General features: G+C 61.8%; 2 protein-coding genes and 1 long non-coding RNA gene across 6 annotated transcripts in view; 2 read left to right on the forward strand and 1 right to left on the reverse strand.

Annotated features, from left to right (window-relative positions):
• Positions 1-41: 41 nt before the first annotated feature.
• On the reverse strand, positions 42-6,227 carry PEX10 (peroxisomal biogenesis factor 10). Of its 4 annotated transcripts, none has more exons than XM_036882786.2 (6): positions 6,020-6,214; positions 5,419-5,499; positions 4,529-4,744; positions 3,252-3,427; positions 2,989-3,124; positions 42-1,837 (listed from the first exon to the last, which is right to left on the reverse strand). In XM_036882786.2, the coding sequence occupies exons 2-6, from the start codon at positions 5,449-5,451 to the stop codon at positions 1,769-1,771; spliced, it is 630 nt and encodes a 209-aa protein (XP_036738681.2). In that variant the 5' UTR covers positions 5,452-5,499; positions 6,020-6,214; the 3' UTR covers positions 42-1,768. The 4 variants fall into 4 exon arrangements, with proteins under 4 accessions (XP_036738681.2, XP_036738679.2, XP_036738680.2 ...); XM_036882784.2 differs by having other exon boundaries at positions 4,529-4,935; positions 6,020-6,208; XM_036882785.2 differs by lacking the exon at positions 2,989-3,124 and having other exon boundaries at positions 4,529-4,935; positions 6,020-6,227.
• A 199-nt stretch (positions 6,228-6,426) lies between these two features.
• LOC130683282 (uncharacterized) lies at positions 6,427-10,695 on the forward strand. The gene is made up of 3 exons (XR_008996851.1): positions 6,427-6,556; positions 7,810-7,959; positions 9,615-10,695. It is a non-coding gene; the product is annotated as an uncharacterized LOC130683282 (long non-coding RNA).
• A 3,360-nt stretch (positions 10,696-14,055) lies between these two features.
• The window catches only part of PLCH2 (phospholipase C eta 2), a 59,935-nt gene continuing 54,820 nt past the window's right edge, over positions 14,056-19,170 (forward strand). The window contains exons 1-2 of the mRNA XM_057499630.1: positions 14,056-14,245; positions 15,400-15,642. Of these exons, the coding sequence (XP_057355613.1) occupies positions 15,471-15,642 (172 nt within the window). The 5' untranslated portion in view covers positions 14,056-14,245; positions 15,400-15,470. The remainder of the gene's footprint in view (positions 14,246-15,399; positions 15,643-19,170) is intronic.

A 19,170-nucleotide genomic window follows, 5' to 3' on the forward strand; every position in this document is an offset into this window, starting at 1 on the left:
ACATGCCACCTTTTTTGATGTGATAAAAACAAAAACAACCGTTTTAGTAAGTGACGACTTTTTAATTCCAACTTCATTAAAAACAGTGTCCCCTTTGCGTAGTCTTTACCTAAAGCGCAGAGCCCGGCAGCGAGCAGCGCCAGCCCCCGATGGGGAAGCGCCGCTCACAGCAGCAGGGCGGGCACGTCTGCCCGTAGCTGCCCCTGGACCCGGTCACAGACTTACTGTCCACCGATCTCCTGCGTCCTCGTGTGGTTCAGACTCATAGCTCTAAGCCACTTCCCATCCATCTTAGGGTTTTTGACAGCAAATGGCTTTTCTTCTTTTGCCAATGCCTGCTGATGTGAAGCGGAGCTGTTCTCGGGCCTTGGATGCTGGGTGCTGTAGCTCAAGCTTCGTAAGCGGAAGGGTGCTCCGACTCGGTACTCCTGTCACCACGCAGCACCCGGCACATTCCAGCTCTAGACGCGTTCTTCACAGTTTTGCTAGTAAATGCTCAGGTGTGAGATGTGATGGGAAGCTGGGCTTGGTCAGAGCGGGCATGAGTGAAGGATGCTAGGAACCATGCAGGCCCTTGGGGCTCCCCGTCAGGAGGCTTGCTCCCCAAGGCCACGGTGGCTGTCTCCGGCATGTGACTCGGTTGAGGGCAGTTTGGAACCATCCGTTCCCACACAGAACTGAGTCAGCTCTGGCAGTGTTCTGTGCAGGCCTCAGCAGGGATGTCACCGCCTGACCGGTGGCCCTGGCCACGGCATGTTCACTGTCCTCTACGAAGCCGGATATTTTGCTCTTCCCAGGGTTCCTAACTGACAATACTTCTGTGCAGTTTGTTCCCTAAGGACACTTGTGCCAAATTCCTGTCTCTGGCACAAGTTAAATACGGCTTAAACACCTGACAGCAAAAAGGCACAGGAGCAGGTTAGATGCAGTGGTGATGGGTGAGCAACTGACGTGCCCCAGCCACTGGGAGCGGGGTCTGGCAGTGTCTGCAGGCTGGGCGTTAGGAAAACCACCTCTCAGTCTGCCAGCCCTGTCCCACCAGGCACTCTGAGCAGGAAGAAACCCTTGGGAGTTTGGATAAGGCCAACACGCAGACTTCCATTTCATAAAACGGCGACAGACTTGATGACATTAGAGGGCACCTGCCAGGTGTTTTCAGTGGAGATACGGCTCCTTGGCTTCTGTCTGCTCCCGGGAATGGAGGTGCCCGCGCCACTCCGCACCCTGGATCTGGCCACGAGGACGAGGATCGCAGGCCATTGGGGTGGGTAGGTGGACACACTGCCACGCAGACCCCCACCTTCCCCGCCTACCCCTCCCGTGGCCTCTCATACGCCCGACGTCCTTGCCTTTTCTCCACATGAGTGAATAGCTGGTCCAGCCTGTTTCTTAGAGTGGTTCTCAACTGTGTGGTTTGGGGACAGAAGAGCCTAAAGCCTTGGCCAGACGAGGGGTCCCCAAGGAAGGGGCTAAACCGGCACAATGGCTGGGGACCCTGAGTTGGGGGGCCCGTGTCCCCACTGGTACCAGGCTCAGGGGTACTGGTCAGGTGGGGCCCCATCCAAACCCGCCCTGAAGGCCCCTGCCCGGCTGTTGTGCAGCCAGGTCAGCTTCCAGCCTCCTGAGCTGCTGGCATAGTAGCTCATGACAGAGAGTAAAAATAAAAATCTTGAGAATTTTGTGATTTCTCTGCAGGAAAAGTTAATTTTGGGAACAAATTAGGTTTTTCCTGATGTTAGGAAAGACTCGTGAGGCGGTCTTCGTGGGGTCAGCGGTAGTGCCGCAGGTAGACAAGCTTCTGAGGCGGGAATCTCTCCCTGCAGAGGGGACACTCCGTCTGTTGGGGAGGGGGTGCGTGTCACGTGGGCTCTGTCAGGCACAGCCCTGGCCACAGGCCTCCCCCCACTGGCATCTCCAGTAATACACTGGAGGGGCACAGAACTAGTCCACTCAAGCCCAAGAAAATAAAAATCAGCATTTTTTGGGAAGTCATAACTCCACAGGGAAGGACTTAGCCCCAGGGCAGCCAGGAGCAGGGCAGGGAACAGTGACCTGGCAGAGGAGACAGCCAGTCCATCCCCTCGGGGGCTCAGCAGGGAGGGCCCATGGCCACTCAGTTACGTTGGGACTCCTGTGGGGGTCTCAGCGAGCTGCCAAAGACGCTGCCACGAGCCTCTTGGCTTCCTGGAAACGGAACTCTTCTGTCCCTGAGTCATCAGGCCCAGCGATCCCACCGTCCTGTCAGGTTCCCTCCTGTCCCCAGGAAGCCAGCTAGCTGCTCGCCTGCCAGGCACCCGCGCCCAGGGCCAGCCAGTAGGGGAGGCAGCACCATGCTCTGAAGAAAGCCCGCAGAACGGGGACGGGGCTGCGCTGACGTCCCGCAGAACCTGCGGGGTGCAGACGCCCCACAGGTGCTGGTTCTCAAATCAGCTCCAGCAGGCTCAGGCCAGAGCCCCCGAGAGCCCCCTACAGGCTCTGAGGAAAGCCCCACGCGCAGGCGTGGGGCGGGGCAGCCTCAGCTGGAAACAGGACAGCTGTCCAGTACTCCGCGCAGAAAACACCGTGTCTCATTGGCGTGCGGCCCTGTGCAGCCCCGCCCACCCTCACCCTGAGGGCCCGGACCGCTCCCCGCTTTCAGTGCAGACTAAGAGGTGGCTTGGTGTTCCCTGCTCTGACCACCTGGCTTGGAAGACCCCAGAAGGCCAATGCACAACAGGCACTTGCCCAGCTAGACAGAAGAGCCCAGTGCATGCAGGCAGCCGCCCAGGACGGAGCGTCAGGACCCGGCTGCTGCTCCAGTTTGCTCTCAGCACAGCCTCATGGAGCCAGGAGGGCACCTCGACCTGGGATGGCCCCAATCTGGCTTACCTGGGAGCTTCCAAAAAGCTGCCTCCCCCCACCCACAGAGGAGGAGGCTTTAAAGGCAGTCTCCCTGACTGTGGCAACCCCCTGAGCTGGCCCGTACACAGCTGGCTCTGCAGGGCCCACCTTGGTGTCACACCACTGCGTGATGCACTCCCAGCAGAACAGGTGGCCACAGGGTGTGGCTGTGGGGTGCCGGCGCTGCTCCAGGCACAGGGTACACAGGGAGCTCCTGGGAACGGTTCTGTCTTCCATGTGGTTCCTGGTGGGGGTGGGGGGCAGAACCGAGCCTCAGTGTCTTCTGTGACACCTGCTGAGTTGAGGTGATGCTGAGCACAGGGATGTCCAGGGGCTGCTGGAACCCCCAAGCCCCTGGTGACCCTCAGTACCTGCGGTGGGACAGGCTGCGGTGCGGCTTCCATTCCCGCTGGGCACGCTGCCTCTGCCGAAAGCCGTAGAGCTGCAGGCCCACGGACAGCGCCAGGTGCAGCAAGGAGACGAGCCCCAGCAGCCAGTAGCTCCCCCGAGCCCTCGGGTCCTCCGCAGCTGGGCGGTGGATGTGAAGCTGTCAAGGGCCCCAAGAGGACAATTGTGACCAGTGAGCACAAAGCACTGAGCAGCCTAGAGTGTACCACAGTGAACGAGGCTGAGCCCTGCCCTCCTGGCACAAGGAGGGGGCAGAGTGACCTCAGGGTCAGGAGCTCCTCGCAGGGTCTGACCACCGGCTGGGTGGAAGGTGGGGACGCTGCTGACAGCTCCGCCTCACTCCCAGTGAGAGCCAAGGGCTGACGGGAAGACAGCCACAGAGCTCATAGTCTGCAGTCACTCTGGCTGCAGGTGAGGATTTGGGACTTCAGGGGACACCCAGGACCCACACCTCAGTGGGAGGTTCTGCAAAGAAGTCTGACAAGGAGCACCCGGTGGGGTGGGCGGAGGCCTGATGTGGCCCATGCGGCTGACCTGCTTCTCTGTTGTACAAACAGCAGCTCCTTCCTTTCAGCAAGGCCACCCAGGTGACACCAGGCCACTCCGGTGAAGCCGTGCTCCAGCCCCTCCCACAGCTAGTGATGGGGGAGACCTCTGGCTACACCTCTGAAGATGAAGTCTCCCCCCTCCACTTCTGTCTCCCTTCCCTCCACTGGAAATGGAGGCAGCCGGGTCAACCAGAGCGAACAGAGCCAGGAGCCCCAGAGCTAGGGCCCTGGCAGCCGGGGTACAGCAGCCCTGAGCAGCCCCAGACACCCCAGGATGGGAATCCACGTTGCTGGGTCGAGCCCGTGTTTCCAGCCTTTATTACAGCTGCCCCACCAATGCCCCCACCTGCCCGTCGGTGGGGCTCTGAGCAGGAGTGCGCTGAGGACAGAGAGGGGAGGGAGGCGCAGTGTCAGGATGGCACTGCCAAGGGGGTGGGGTGCGGTGGGGCAGCGGGCCTTTCCTAAGGAGCGTGATGCCTGAACAGCGCAGGAGAGCCTGCAGTGGACAGCTGCAGCAGACTCGCCCAGCCCTCAGGCTTTGTGGGAACTGGACTGCCTTGGTCTTAGAAAAATGTGATCCAGCAAAACGCCGGTTTTCAACTGAGAATTTTGGCACCGGCCCTGTGACCGTGTTAACAAAGGCCCTGGAGAGATGACCGGGACTGACAAGTCAGGCAGTACGTGCTACTTACGTAAGTGACTCCCGTAAGCCTCTTGGCTAGGTGGTAGAAGGCACCATGGATGTAGAACCAGGCGACGTGCAGCCGCTGGAGGTAGCCGAGGCCCCGCCGAAGCACCAGCACAGCCTGCAGGAGCCCCTTCTGCTGCTGCTCTGTCAGGGTGGCCGTGTGCTGGTGCAACCAGCGGCTCACCCCTGAACGGCTGTGCACACCGGGTGCCAGACCCCCCTGTGAGGGCCGGGTGCCGTCACAGGCGGCCTGCAGCTCGTGCTCCAGGTGGAGGAGGGCCTTGTCCAGCAGGTAGGGCAGGACGGCATGCAGTGCAATCAGCACGCTGCGGCGCAGCCTCGAGGGCACTCGGCTCTGGGAGGGGTCCACCTGGATGACACCCACATACTCCTCCCCAAGGGTCTGGTAGCCTGGGAAGCAGGAGGGCCCCACGTGGAAGACTGAGGCAGGGACCTGCCAACACTTTTCCTTCCCTCAGTACCGGGTCTTGCTCTCTACCGGGTCCCCGCTTTTCCACTTAAAGGTGTTAGGGGCCTTGCTGCACACACCCTGTGACAGGCCTCAATGTCAGGACCCACCTCAGGCCACAGGGTTCAGCCACAGAAAAATGGTCCCAATGGCACCCTGGGACACAAAAAAGGATGAACAGGGCAGACAAGATGTGTCTGGTTGAACTCAAAGCTTTCAGAGGTCCCCGCCAGTGCTCAGGGCTGACCTATTAGCAGTAGGGCAGGGGCTCGGACTGCCTCTCTTCTCTGAGGCATATCTGGGCCAGCTCTGGGGACACAGAGATGCACCTCCAGGTGCCTCGCTCTGCTGGAAGCCCCCTCCCTGTCCTCTGGGCTCGGCATACGCGGTAGGCCCTCAGTCCTAACATGTCCCCGGGCTGCTACCTGCAAGTGTAGTGAGGCCAAAGTAAGCTGCATCCGACAGCAGCTCAACCTCTCTCCGGCACTCCAGCCACCTCTTCGCACCTTAGAGCAGAGACAGCATTATTACCTGGGGCGGGCGGTGATTTAGGAACAATCAAAGCGTAAATTAAGTACATAAACCATCTGTTCTCACATCCTCCCTGCTTAAAGCTTGCTTGACTGCCACCTCGTCCCGTACCTACAGCCCCAGCCTCCCTTCCCCGCTTCAAACAGGAGACTGGCTGTTGTCTGGGCTACGCTGGCTCTTCACACTCACCCCTGGGCACCGCTGCTCCGAGAAAGCATGCTCGTGCGCCCACAGGGCCACGGGTTCGCTCTCTTTCATACCTGATCCCTGGCCCCCGCCCCACCCAGCTGCTCGGTGCGGAGCCCAAGGGCATCCGCTTCTTCCTTCAGCTCAAGTCTCGGTGGGCCGAGCCTGCCCGGTCGGGCTCTGGGGGACCGTCCGCTCACCCCCATGCGGGGCACCCAGGCCCACCAGCGGGCCAGGCCCGTGTGGTTGCGCGGGTCCGAGCGCCAGCCGCGCTCAGACACTCGGCGGCCTCAGCCGGCCGGGCCTCACCCGCCAGGCTGTGCAGGGCGCCGCCCGCCGCGCTCCGCAGCCCGCCGCGGTAGTAGTCGTCCTTCTGCGCCGCGCGAACCACCTCCGGGGCGCTGGCGACCGCGGGAGCCATGGCCGCGGTCCGCGGGGCCCAGGGAGCGGCTGGCCACGCCCACGCGGCGGCGCCTGATGACGGCGGCCGCGCAGACCTTTGCGTCACACCCCGCGGGGGGGCCGGGGCCGGGCGGGCGAGGGGGCGCGGAGGCGGGCGCCCGGGGCCAGCGGGGCGAGGGATGGGGGGCGGGACCGGTGCCGCCCCGGGCCGCACAGCCCAGCAGCGGGGGCCCTTCGGAGAGGGAAGCGGCCCGGCCCGGGTGGTCCTGCAGCCCTGCTGCTGAGGCCCCCGCGCCCCTGCCTGTGCCCCCGTGTCCTGGGCGCAGAGACGCCTGCAGCTTCGGGCGGCATCCGGCGAACCGTTCGGAGGGGCCCAGGCGGAAGGCACGAGGCCACGCGGAGACCCGGAGGCGTCACGAGCTTCTGGCCCCAGGGACGTTGACGGTCGGCACAAAGCTTGGCTCCTTCCCTCAGGGTACCCGGCAGGTTCCTGCCTCCAGCCCTGGGCGTGGCCTCTCACGGGCGCGTCCCCTCCGCGGCTGCCCGCAAGGATCTCAGCCTCCCGGAGGGCGGGAGAGCCGGGAAGCAGTGTAACCAAGGCCCGGTTGTACTCCCGGAGGTGGGACGTGGGAGCCTCCGGTCCCGCCCTGCCGTTTACCCTCAGGTGCCCCCGGCTCGGTGGCTGGCTCTGGGTGGTCAGACCCCAGAACGGCCAGCAGGTGGCGCCGTCGGCCCACGTGCTCTACAGGTTAACGGGTGGAGTGTTAGGGGCTTAGGGAATGAGTTTCACTCGAGAGTGACCCTGGGTCAGAGTCGAAGACGGAGCCGCGTGACCGCGTGGCATCCGTGTAAAGATGGGAATGTGGCGGGGGGGGTTTTGGAGGGCTGGACCGAGTGCTTGCCCCAGGGGATCCCTGCTTCCTCCTTGGCGACCACACAGCCTGGGCTCCCCTATCTTGCTGCAGTCCCAGGTTCTGGGGCTCTGGGACAGGCGGGGGCGGGGCGGGGGCTCTTGCCAGAGGAGGGGCGTCTGCCCCATTGTCTCTCGCTGCCCTTGGGCCTGCGCCCTTCACCCTTTGCCTGTAGCCTGGACGGCAGGTCCTGCCCCAGGGTGGCTTCTGGCAGGAGGGTGAAAAGCTTGTGGACTTCAGGAAAGCGGCCGCCTGCGCGGGCAGACGGGCTGGCCTGGCCCAGCCCAGCCCTGGTGTGGGGCTCCGCATCCACCCATGGGCCTACAGCAAAGGGGCACCCCATTTCTACCCTTGTGTGTTGCCCCTTTTCTCCAGCCGGGGCTGAGCCACAGGTGGCGCTGACCAGGGACATCCTGGCTGGCCTCTGACTTTACCTTCTGTGATCTCAGCGGGCCTTTCACCATTAAGGGGGCTTCACGCGAGTTCCTTCTCACCCCTGCCTGGGTTTTCCTGTATGTGGGATGGGAATGCTGTAGTTAGCTGATATTTATGGAGCGCCTGCCGTGGCACCCTAGGCAGCCAGGAAAATGGGTGTCCAAAGCAGGGGTTTCTGTTTGCTGGGCCCGCTTCTGAGCGAGGTGGGCTCTTTGACTCCCTCCCTGTAACCTCCAGGGCTGGCTGCCGGGTGGGACACAGCCCTTCCCTGGGCTGGGGGTGCCCACAGGCAGTGCCCTCCCTGGACGCCTCCCACCACCCTATAAGAAGTGGGTACTTCTCCTTGTCCAGGGATGGCAGAGCGGCCGTCGAGGTAGAGATGCCAACCCAGGGGCTGGAGGATCCGGGAGGCTGGAGAAGGCTGCGTGTCTGGACGCTACGTGCCTGGGTGTCGGGCCTGGGTCCCCAGCTGGGCAGGCGGCCTGGGGGCGCAGAGCACAGGTGAGCACTGCCGCCCTTTGTGGGAGCCGCTCCTGTCTGAGGTGGGGTGCCTGGGCCCGCAGTGTTGTCAGGGGACTTGTTAGGTAGGGGTCGGGACTAGGGCCATGGGTCGGTCTGGGAGATGATGCTGGGCATGCCGCAGCTCAGCAGGTGGCCGGGGCTCTGCCTGTGGCCGGTGCAGGGTTCCTGGGAGAACAGTGAGTCTGAGGGGAGCAGGCCTGACCTGGGACTCTGGGCCACTGTCAGGGTTTCACAGAAGCCAGGAGGGGAATCTGGAGCCTGGCAGGCTGAGGAGGAAAGGGGCCATCGCTCAGGTGCAGAGCTAAGAAAGCAAAGCTCAGAGAAGCTGTGCCCGGTCCAAAGCAGGTGCAGGGCAAATGCCAGTTCTGTCTGCTTCCATATCTGTAGCCCAACAGCTTTGCCTGATGACGGATGTGGGGAAGGGCTCCCCACGGTGGCCAAGCTGGTGGGTAACTAAGGGCTGGCCTCTAAGGGCCCAAGGAAGAGGCAATACAGGAGGGCTTCTTGGAGGGGGAGGCTTTGCTCCGGCAGAAGGAGAGGGAGGGCTCTATCCACTCTAGAGGCCAAATGATGGGCCACACCCCCAGGTCCAGTGGGGCCAGGGGGTGGAGGAAAGGAGAGAGAGCGAGCCCAGGACCCTGCAAGGCGGGACTCCCAGAAGAGCGAGGCCCCGTGGGCACTGGGGAAAGCCTGGCAGTGCTCCGGGTGTGTTTGTGGGACAAGTGAAGTGGGAGTGGCTGTGAGGGTAGGAATGTGGTGGATGTGCCCCAGGAGTCCTCACCTCCGCCCTCCTCAAACACTGCATGAGACTGTGGAACCTCGGAGACCTGGCTTCAGTCTCTGTGTCCAGCTGGCTTCTGGGTGCAGTTCTGGGGTTCTCAGACTTGTCCTGATTTGCAGCTCTCAGTGGCTGCCAATGGCAGCACTTCTGATGGCTCTTCCGGCAACCACAGGGCACACTAAGTGGGCCCCAAAGATGTGTGCCAGGCAAAGAACCCATGCCACTAAAGCCCACAGCCCCTTGTAGATGTCCTGTAGTTTCCTGCTGAGTCTGAAGAGATGTAAACATCCAGAAAGAAACGGGGGCAGGTGGGCACGGAACTCCGTGGACCAGAGCAGTGAACCCAGGCTTGCGGGTGGCAGGCTTCCAGCGGTGCACACTCACAGCCTCAGCCCCCCACAGAGGGACATGTCCTTGGGAGCTGCAAGGATGTGAGGGACAAACTGGGAGGAACAGGGCTGGTGCCCCCAGCTGTGGAGGTGACAGTTGAGAAAGGCTCCCCTCAGCAGCCCCAGGGAACCCTTGGAGGGGGCCAGGCTTCTGTCTGCGGGAGCGGAACTGGGGTGTGGGGTGCCCCCGCCACAGGGCCTTTGCACACACTGTCCCTTCTGTCTGAAGAAGCCCCCCCAGCAGAGAGCTGCTTCCAGCCTCAGCCAGGCCCCCATTCCCCTGAGCCCCTTCACACCATCTGCCACACTGGAGCTTTGTGGCAGCTGGGGTGGGCTCAGGACCCCGCAGGGTTGTCTCCAGGTCACTGGTCAGGAGCCCAGCAAGTGCTAGGTTAGGAACACAGGGACATACCCTGCTCCCCTCCACCCCTATCCACAGCCTCGGCTCCTCTTGTTCTCAACAGACCCCTCAGCAGCCACCAGATTCAGGATTCCATCTGGGGCCGGAAGCTGATGTCTGATGGAGGCTCTCCAGGTGGGGTCTCTGCTGTCCCTCCTTGGGCCCTTCTCTGGGCTTCAAGGGCCGTTTGATTCCATTTTAAGCCCCTGTGCTGGCTGTCACGTGGGGACAGCTCACCAGACTTTAGTTTCCATCTTGTGTGGGGAGGCAGAGCATGGGGCTGCCTGATGCTCTCGGGTGGAGAGGATGGGGTTCAGGCAGGGTGGGGGGCATGCTGGGGCCCATCTGTTTGTGGGGTGGCACCCAGTGATTGCAGCCGGCCCTGTGGGGCATTGTAGCACAAGCATGTGGAAAAAGGCACGTCGAGCACGCAGGCGTGGCGGCGTGGAAGGGGCCTGTGCCTGCCCCCAGGCTGGGCTTTGCTGGACTTGGCTGGTGGATGCTGTGGGGTCTCCTGTGGAGGCGGGGCACTCTACCCCCCAATGTACAAATGAGGAAACTGAGGCTCCCAGAGAGTGCTTCTCAGCTATGCAGTCGCAGTTCTGGGCCAGACGCCCACTTCCCAGGAACCTCTTCTCCAGGGCCCTCCTGACCCGTCCTGGCCCTAATCCCGGCTGATCAGTCCATCTGTCACTGCCCCCATCCTGTCCCGCCCTGGGACTCACTGTGCTGTGTGGTCAATGTGTGTATTTTATTTTTGGTGTTTTTCAGAATGCATAGTGTCACAGTTATTTTAGATCAGTATTAGCAGTGTGCTAATGCTGTGGTCTGCAGACCCCTTTCCACGCTGACCAATTGTCAGGGACCCCAAAGAACTGCTTGGGAGCAGTGTGTCTAGTGGTTTTAGAGCCGCTTGTACCAGCTCGGGAGAGCTCACAGATCTCCAGTAATTCTGTAAACTGGTTGTAGGCACAGCCACTATTAGAATAAAATGACATTAATTAAACTACGTAAAACATAATTATATAGAAAACAAGCTAATAATAAACACTCAAAACTTACTGATTCCTAGTTACTCATGTCTTACATTATGTGTACTCTTATCTAGAGATGGTTTGCCTCTGTTTACCTGGTGGAGATCCGGGGATCCGGAGGCCCAGCTCCGAGCTCAGGGACCCCCCCAGAGCGCTGGCTGGCAGGCCCTGACACCCCTGGTTATTGCTGTTGGATATTTACCAGATGAGAAATGAAAACTGATCACCTAAAAAATATTGATGCAGTCTTAAAATAACAATTACATGGGAATATAAGTAGCACTTTTTGCAAAGAACCTTTTTTTTTTTTCCAAAACAAAAAACTGTGGGAAGAGCGACATTGTTTTACATTGTTGCAAATCTCTGTGACACGGGGCAGGGAAGTCAGCTGGCTTCCCCTCTCTGCTTCTGCAGGCCACCTGTCGCAGCCGCTGTTGTGGGGGAAGTTGAATAAATCTCACGTTCCCTCTTTGGTGCTGCAGCAAAAGAGCAAGCGGCGGCCTCCCAGAGGCAGTCACAGTGCAGAGCCCGACGCCTTTGGGATCCTGCTGCACTGGTGCCAGGGGTCGGCTCCCGCTCTAAAGCACCTTGACCTGTGCATCACGTGAGAATATCGTGTTTGGTCGTCTGGGAAGCAGTTTGCAGAGATAGGCACATTTTCCAAAGGTGGGCACATTCCACGAAGTCACACCAACATCACCACTGTTCTCAGGAGAAAAAGCCTTTAAATATTCAGAAGCTGTCACGTTGACAGTGCTGGACACCACTTCTCCAAAATGGTGATTTTTCCCTTAAGTGTGAATTGTATCATTGGCAACAAGTCCTGCCACTTTGCTCTCAAAGCATCAGGCCGACTTTTTCTGTTTTTGGGAAAACAGCTGCCTGATGTTCTGCATAACCAGCCGTTGAGGCTGCAGTTTGCTGGCCCGCTACCCTTTCCAGGAAGGATAGCGTCCCGCGTGCTCCGCTGTCTCCACTGCTGGGACGGCTCTGGAAAATCATGCTTTGAGGCAGCAGCTTTGTGTGAAATTCCCCATTTTCTCATGCAGACTATTGGAAAGATGTGGTCAGAGCTGAGGTTTAATAAAATTTATCTTTTCCTGCATCGTCAAGGAGGGTCTTGGCAATGGCTTTTTCTTCCTGGAATCCTGGTGCGCAGAGACTGCACAGGGGGCGACCCGTATATGCGCGTGTCAGCGGGGGAGGAGGGTGGTCCTGGGGGTTCCTTTGGACCTGGCGGCTGGGAGGTTCCGTGGGCCTCGCTTTGGGAAGCAGCACTCTGGCATGCTCTCTGGTGTGCATCCTCGATCTCAGCACTGTGCCTTCCAGATGCTTCTGCCGTGGAGCCTCCCTTGCTCCTAATGCCACGTGTTGTAAGAAGCACACTCACTGGCCCAAACCCAGTAAGTGGACATGGAGACAGGACAGCGGAGCGAGGCTTTAATGACGGCCTTGCACGACGGGCGTCTGGTGGGCAGGCACACCTGGGGCTGTTGGCGCCAAGTACTTTATGCCCTAGCACGCGAGTCCCTCCCTTGGCTCCTCATTGGCTGAGTCCTGCAGGGTCCACGTTCTTTCCCGGACGTCGCCTAAGCCAGTTGTACCCACAGTGGACCCTCTCTTACATTTGTCTTAATTTCATTGGTAGGTTTAAAAAACTCGAACAGGTATAGCCAGGCCCTTACCAATCCCCCACCCCCACTCTCAGCCTGAGCAGCTTCCTGGCATCTTTTCCACCACGTGGCCCTTGGTTAATACGTTATTGTTAAAATCTTTGAACCTCCTGGTGGGAATAAATCATATTTAGGTTTTATGCTTTTTCTAACAGTGCCCTGAGTGCATCCCCTCCAGATGTCCACCTGCCTCCCCGTCACCTGACTCCAGGCTGGAGGGACAGAGATGTAGGAATAACTCTGTGTGGGGGCAGGTGTTGGGCAGTGAGGGTCCCATCTGGAGAAGAGGGGCCTCAGGCAGCCCTGGGGGTGCAGGGAGGGTGTCGGAGGGCGGAAGTGGGAGGCCCTGGATGCCCGTCCTGGAACACAGGGCCTCTTTTCAATATCTGAGTGTAACTCTGGGAGGGGGGAGGCACGGAAATCCTGGGGCAAAATACCTTTAAAACCGAAATAGGTCAAAGGGAGAAATAAAGTGGGAGAAACCCATTTATTGCTTACAAGCAGTTGTCCACTTCTGCGCGACCATGTCTCTCACGACCTGGCTGTAGAAAAAGGGGCCCGACCCAACCTCTCAGGTCCAGATATGCCCTGCTCCCCACTGTTAATTACCTACTGATACGGAGATGTCTACTCACCACCCCTGGTGACACCTATCGATATGGAGATGCACTAAGGCCAACATTCTGGAAATGTTGCAGTTTTTCCCACACTGGGTGACACAATGTCAGCTCTCTGGGGCCTCGGGCCAGGTATCCAGCCAGGGGTGGGCCCCAGGGCAAACGCTTGAGGGAGAGCTGACTCGTCTTGCCCTCAGTTTCTCCGGACCTCTCTTTCTCCCTTCAGAGAGTGGGTGTCCGTGGTCAGGGTGGCTGGTGGGGTCTGGGACTGGGAGGGAGAAGACACCCCACCGCAACACCCCCTGCTCCAGAGTCTGGGGCTCCCCCGACTGTACCCCCACTGCCAGCCAGCGGGGTGCAGCACAGGGCACCACGGGCATCAGAAATGGAACAGGCTCCCGAGTCATCCAGGGTAGGGATCTGGCCCTGCGGGCACGCCCGGGCCCTACCCATGGGCAAAAGCAGTAAAGGCAAGGGCACCACGGACTGTGGAGGCTTCATCTTTGGGAGGCCTTGAGGTGCAGGCCGGTCATTTTAGTGGGGGAGGCCATCACGCTCCGGCACTCGGGCTGAGGGCTGGGCCACCCTTAGGCCTGTCTGGGCTTGGGCCCTATGTCCTTACTATGTGGGGCTGGTTACTGGGAACAGGGGTCAAGTGGACCTCTCCACCCTGTCCCCACCTGCCTGGCCCAGCCTGGTATGGACAGATGCCACCATGAGTGGTCGCCCATGGGCAGCAGCCAGGTCCCAGGGCTTGACATTGGCATCTGGGCTGGGGTCTGCACAGAGGATTGAGGACCCCTCCTTGGCCTGGGGACCTGGGCTCCTGGCGGGGTCTCTGCGGAGGAGAAGCAGGCCTAGCTGGGGGCGGCCCCACAGCTCCCCCCCACCGCAGCCCCCACCCCACACAGCTGCTGACCCCTCTGCAGGCCCATGCCTGCTCCTGCCAGCTTCCCCAGAGGCTGTAGTGGGCCCGGTGTGGCTGGAAGGGCAGGGGTGGGCGGCAAGGAGCCCCAGAGTCCCCGTCCGCAGGAGGACTCAGCCCTCCTGGAGTGGTGCTCTGGGACGCCCAGGCTGACCTCATGCTTCTCAGCAGCTGTGCCTTGGCTTGTGGGGTGGCGATGTTGCCTAATTAGGTTCGGCTGTGCCCGCCCAGCCTGAGCCCCACGCCCGGCCCACGCTCAGCAGACGTGTCTAGGCACGGCTCCTGGGCTCCTACTGCGGCAAGAAGCAGAGTGCCTGCTCAAGAACCCGCAGTGGCCAGCCGGGACGGTGGCAAGGGCTGGTGCTGGCCTCGTGGACTGTGTGGCCGAGGGGCTACAGTGGTCCAGCTGCCTCGGGGGAGCCTGGGCTGGGAGACCCTGCTTGTGGGTGAGTCTGGAGCCAGGGCATCTGGAGGGGTGCCCAGGAGAGGAGGGGAGCTGTGGCAGGGACAACAAGTGAGGTTTGGGTGGGCGAGGCCTCTGGGGTGGAGGGCGGACACAGATCCCGGGTGCCTCTGGCCTTTGGGGTGCCTGGGGTCGCTCCCTGTGCTCCTCTGAGGCGCAGAACCCCAGAGAACTGCTAGTCGGCCAGGTCTGCTGCTGATCTTGGAGTGGGTGGGCCGGTGGGGGGCCTGAGGGCTGGAGGGGGGACATGGGCTAGGGCTCCTGCAAGGGGCCTTGGGAGGGTGGCCGCCGGGAGCCTGGGCTTTCCTAGCTCTGCCGTTCTTTCCTGGGCAGAGCATGACTCCAGGGGTCCAGAGGGCCCGCGTGTCCCCTGTCCGCCCCACGCCAGGTCCCAGGAGTGCTGTCCGGGAATGTCGGAGGGCCCCAGAGCCCAGGGGGCCCACCCTGCCTCTGCAGCCTCTCTGTGGCCCCAGGAGGAGGCTCCGCAGAGGGAGCTGGCTGGGGTGGGGCCGGAGCAGCCGCAGCCCACGGAGGGAAAGGAGGGTCAAGGCAGGAGATGAATCTGAGCGGAGGCTGGGGTGGGACTCAGCTTTGTGGTGCAAGCGGGGGCCCTCTTGGGGGTCATGAGAGTCAGGGGCTTGGAGCTCAGCCAAGCAGCCAAGGGCAGGTGGCAGATGGGAGACCAAAGTGGCCTTGATCGGCTGCACAAAGAGCCTGTGAGCCTGGACCTGGAGTGGCAGGGCAGTGCACCCCGGGCTGGAGAAGGGGCACCCGCACGGGAACCCTCCTTGTTGTGGGCCGCTCCTGTGGGCCGTGCTGCTTGGCTGGCTCCTGTCCTGCCCTGAACTTCATCGGCTGTGGGAGAAGCCCCAGCACAGACAATGAGCACTTTGGTGGCAAAGCCGAACACAGTCACCGGCCCTCTGGCTCCACTGCCACTCACCCAGGGCCTGGGGTTTGGGGCAGGGTGCTGTGGCTGGCCCTCCTGCTGGCTGGCTCACATATGTTCACCCCTGCACCCCGCTTGGCGGCTGCTTGTCTCTAGGCTGGGTTGTGGTCAGCACCCTCCTGCACCCCACCCCAGGGTTAGTCTGGGCAACTGGACAGGCCTCACCCACTAGCCTCTGCTCTCCCTAGGTGTGTAATGAGCATCAGGCCCAGACTCCACCCCAGTGGGGGACACCGGGGGCCCCCAGGGCAGAGGGACCATGGAGCAGCCCCTTCCTGCCTCCTGCAGACGGCCGGCCCCTGCTGGTAACCGCTCCTCTGCCCCACCCCAGAGAGCCTGCTGCCCCTCTAAGATGGCTCCCCTGCCCGAGGACCCAGGACCCCATCCGGAGGGCAGACAGCCCTTCCTGAGCATCAACATCGTGCCTGTGGGTGAGTGGGGTGTCTGGAAGACAGCCATGTGGTTCTGGGGCAGCTCCCCAGTGAGCGCGATGTCCCAGCCCGCTGGCGGGGCTGCTCCCCGGGGTCTGGCTCACAGCACCAGGAGTGGTCAGTGCCGCCTGTCCCAGCTTCCGAGGCCGACCGTCTCTGCTGATCTTCCAGGACGGGGGTCTGAAGCACCCACCCATGGTTCCTGGATGTCCTTTAGTTAACATTACACAAGAGCTGTGGCACCTCGGGGATGTCCAAAGGGTGGCTCTGTGGCTCCGGGCAAAGGCAAGACACAGGCTTGCTCCAGGGTGGTAGCCAGGGGCCCAAGCGGGCTCACTCCCCCCAGTTCCTGCCGCCTGGGTGTGTCCTCCCCTGCCCAGGGCAAGTGGCAGCAAAGGGACAGAGAAAGACCAGACTTAGAAAGACACCCTGGGAGCCTGGGCCAACTCGGGGGCCCTCAGCAGGTAGCCCTGCTGCTGGCCTGTGCATCTCAGGGAGATGCTGGTGTCTCTGTGCCCTGCGGCCTCGGGAAGAGTGCCACGCTGGTTTTGGAGCGCACGCTGTCTTCCCTCTGTCAACCTTAAAGAGGCGGGACTACGACATGTGTATTGTAGGGTGCAAGAACCTCAGGCGCGGGCTGGTGCGGCCCTGCACAGAGAGCCACCACCCAACCGGGAGGCGGGCTGGCCCCACCTGCGCCTCCCTGGGGCTGCCCCCTCGGCCCCCGAGATCACTGCCAATCCAGCCTCCACTGCCATACAGTTATTTGCTGCATTCTGACTTCCAACATTTGGTATTGCACAGGCATACAGGCTTACAGGTGAGCCTGGCCAGGTGTGAGACCCCTCCCAGCGGGAAAGGTGGGTGCCCATGCAGCCTGCCCCTTCTGGCCGGCACGGGCTCCTCCTGCTTATAACCTGCTCCATGGCCATGTCTGGCCAGGTGGAATCTGCCCACGTGCCGGAAGCACACGCCTCTTGGGTGTGAGCCTGTAGGCTGCTCCCAGGCTGTCTGGGAGGCAGGGGCTTGTCCGGTCAGGCCCAGACCAGTGGGCTGCTTTCTGTTCTGGGTGTCTGGCGTGGTGGGCTGAGCTGAGGCCCCGGCGTGCTGCCCCAGGGCACTGTGGGGTCTGAGCGCTGCCAGGGGCAGGCGCACCCCTGCATCTCAGGAAGGTTCTCTCGGTCTGATCGCCTGGTCTGATAGGCGGGGGTCTCCCAATGGGTGGCTTCTGGAGCCCACCCCATGTGGGGGACCCCGGGGAGCGAGGGCTGGGCCTTTCAGCTCTTCAGTGCCTGGTGTGCTGGGCCCTGTGCCGGCCGGCAGGTCGCCCTCTGGCTGCACAGTGTGCGGGGTGTTGGGGGGCTCCTTCTGGCTCCTCTTTGCAGGTACCACAGCTTGTGGGACCCTGACCCCGTTCTCCCGGGAAGTGGGGAGAGGCCAAAAACAGAGGGCCCCAGGGGTGAGGGTGCGCGTGTGAACAGCGTGGGCTGCTCAGGTGTGGTGACAGGCATGCATCCAGTTGTGGGGGGGACGCACCTGTGCTGAAGCGTGCACCCAAGAACCCGCTCTTCCTTGTGGGGGTCAGGGGTCACTGCTTGGTGGCTGCTCCCCAGCACAGCAGTAATGGCAGTGAACCTCTGCATGTGTGTGCATGCATGTTCCTGCGCGCACACCTGCGAGGGTCTGTGTGCGCGCATGGCGGCCTGTGTTCACACTCCGGGTCTCCCGTGCCCTGCAGAGCGCACGGCTGGTTCTCCCACATTCCCCGGATGTGCCCTGACAAGCCTTCCACCGCCGGGGGTGTCTGCTCAGAGGCACACGGCCCTACCCAGGCTCTGGGGCCCTGCTTTCCCACTGGGTCTGGAGAGGACACCCAGAGAAATGGGTGGCTGGAAGGGACAGGGGAGGCTGTGGGCCCCTTGTCCAGAGCCCAGAGCCCCTAGGGCCCGGTCTCAGGGCCCTCTGGAGGGAGCCTGCAGTCCTAGGTGTGGGGAGGCGACTGGATCCAGGGGCACTGGTGCCAGGGAGCAGGGGGAGGTCTTCCAGCCAAGCAGGCAGCAGGTGCCCTCAGGCCGGACGACAGGCTCAGAGCCTGTGGAGCAGGTTGCCGTGTATGGAGGCTCCCAGGGACAGTCAGTGGCCATGGGCTGTGTCCCTCTGGCAGTCAGGGGCTCCTTGTTTTGGACTGAAGTACATCTGGGCTCCCATGAGCCACAGCACCTGCCTCAGCTGATGCCAACTGTGTCCCCACATGGGCGTATGGGTGAGGGTCAGAGCAGCGCCCAGGACGTGTGGGCCTGGGGTCTGCTCTGGGGCCACCCAGGTTGGCGACTCACACAGAGCCCAGTGGCACTACTGAGCACTGCCCTGTGCCACCCCACTGGGTCCCTCAGTCGCTGTGTCCACGATGGGACACAGGCCCTGCTCTCCAGGCGAGCCAGTGAGTGCGGCCTCGGGTCCCCAGGCTTTGTCACTCGTCCCCGGCCCAGGGCAAGCCAAGATGGCCCCGGGGAGAGAGAGGGGTCTGGCTGGGGGCAGAGGTACAGCTCTGGGGATATGACAGCCCCTGCCCCCATGGTGGGGCTTACCTCCTCCATTTCTGTGTACCCATGGTAACAGGTTTCATTTAAAGTACTTAATCATCCCCAGGTAAAGGATGGGGGAACCTGCTAACCAGCTGTTCTGGAGGTGAGGGTGATGGGGTGAGGGGCTGGCATGGGGCTGGAGCCTCGGGGTGCGGCATGAGGGCCCGAGCTCCCCAGGCCGGGCCCCTCCCTGGTCCTGATGGCACACCCACCAGGCTTTGAGAGTGGCCTCCTTTGTCATGTCACTGGGGTCATGATGCCAGACGGGAAGGGGGTCACGGTTGGGCATGAAGGTCGGGCTGGACAGACATAGAGGGTGTGCCCTGCAGGGAGACGGGGCCTGACTCCTCAGGGGGTGAGTGGCTGCCCCAGGTCCCAGCCCCAGGGAAGGGCGAGGCGCAGGACCGAGTGCTGGGCCTGAGCGCCTGGGTCTTGGCAGGACGGAAGGCGTGTGCGTACTGGCGGCTGCTAGTCTCTGGGTTCGGGTGCCGCATCTGCCTGGGTCTCTGGGCCTCTGAGTGCTGGAAGGTCCTCCCTGGTACCCCTCTGGGTGGATGGGGCCACTGCTTGGCTGTGGGCTGCTGAGGCCCCTGCCGGCTCAGGAACCCTGGCAGGTGTCCTCCTGTCCCCAACGCTCTCAGGCCCCTGGTGGCTGGAGTGGTGGCCAGGCCTGCAGCCTTACTGAGCTGCGCTGGAGAGGCCGTGGTGGGGGGTCCGGGCCTGAGGCTGGGGAAGGGCTGAGGGCACGTCGGGTGCAGTGTGTGGCCTGGGGTGTGCCCACTTCCAGGTGTGCTCAGATCTTCCTCGGGGCTTCTCACCAGCATTGTGCCGTGCCTGGCTTTATTTCCTTTCTTCAACTATGAAGCAAGACTTGCTCAGGGCAGATGCTTCGGAAAATAGAGAAAACTGTGAAGGAGAAAGATCACCGTGGTGGCCGCCCCTT

The sequence above is a fragment of the Manis pentadactyla genome, chromosome 4 (assembly GCF_030020395.1).
Source record: "Manis pentadactyla isolate mManPen7 chromosome 4, mManPen7.hap1, whole genome shotgun sequence".
NCBI classification, from domain to species: Eukaryota; Metazoa; Chordata; class Mammalia; order Pholidota; family Manidae; genus Manis; species Manis pentadactyla.

Coding starts and splice junctions, on each gene's coding strand:
- PEX10 (XM_036882784.2), bottom strand. CDS start 6,131: ATGGCTCCCGCGGTCGCCAGCGCCCCGGAGGTGGTTCGCGCGGCGCAG. Junction 5,500..6,019: donor CGCCCTGCACAGCCTGGCGG/GTGAGGCCCGGC, acceptor CTCTGCTCTAAG/GTGCGAAGAGGTGGCTGGAG. Junction 4,936..5,418: donor TGGCCTCACTACACTTGCAG/GTAGCAGCCCGG, acceptor CCTGCTTCCCAG/GCTACCAGACCCTTGGGGAG.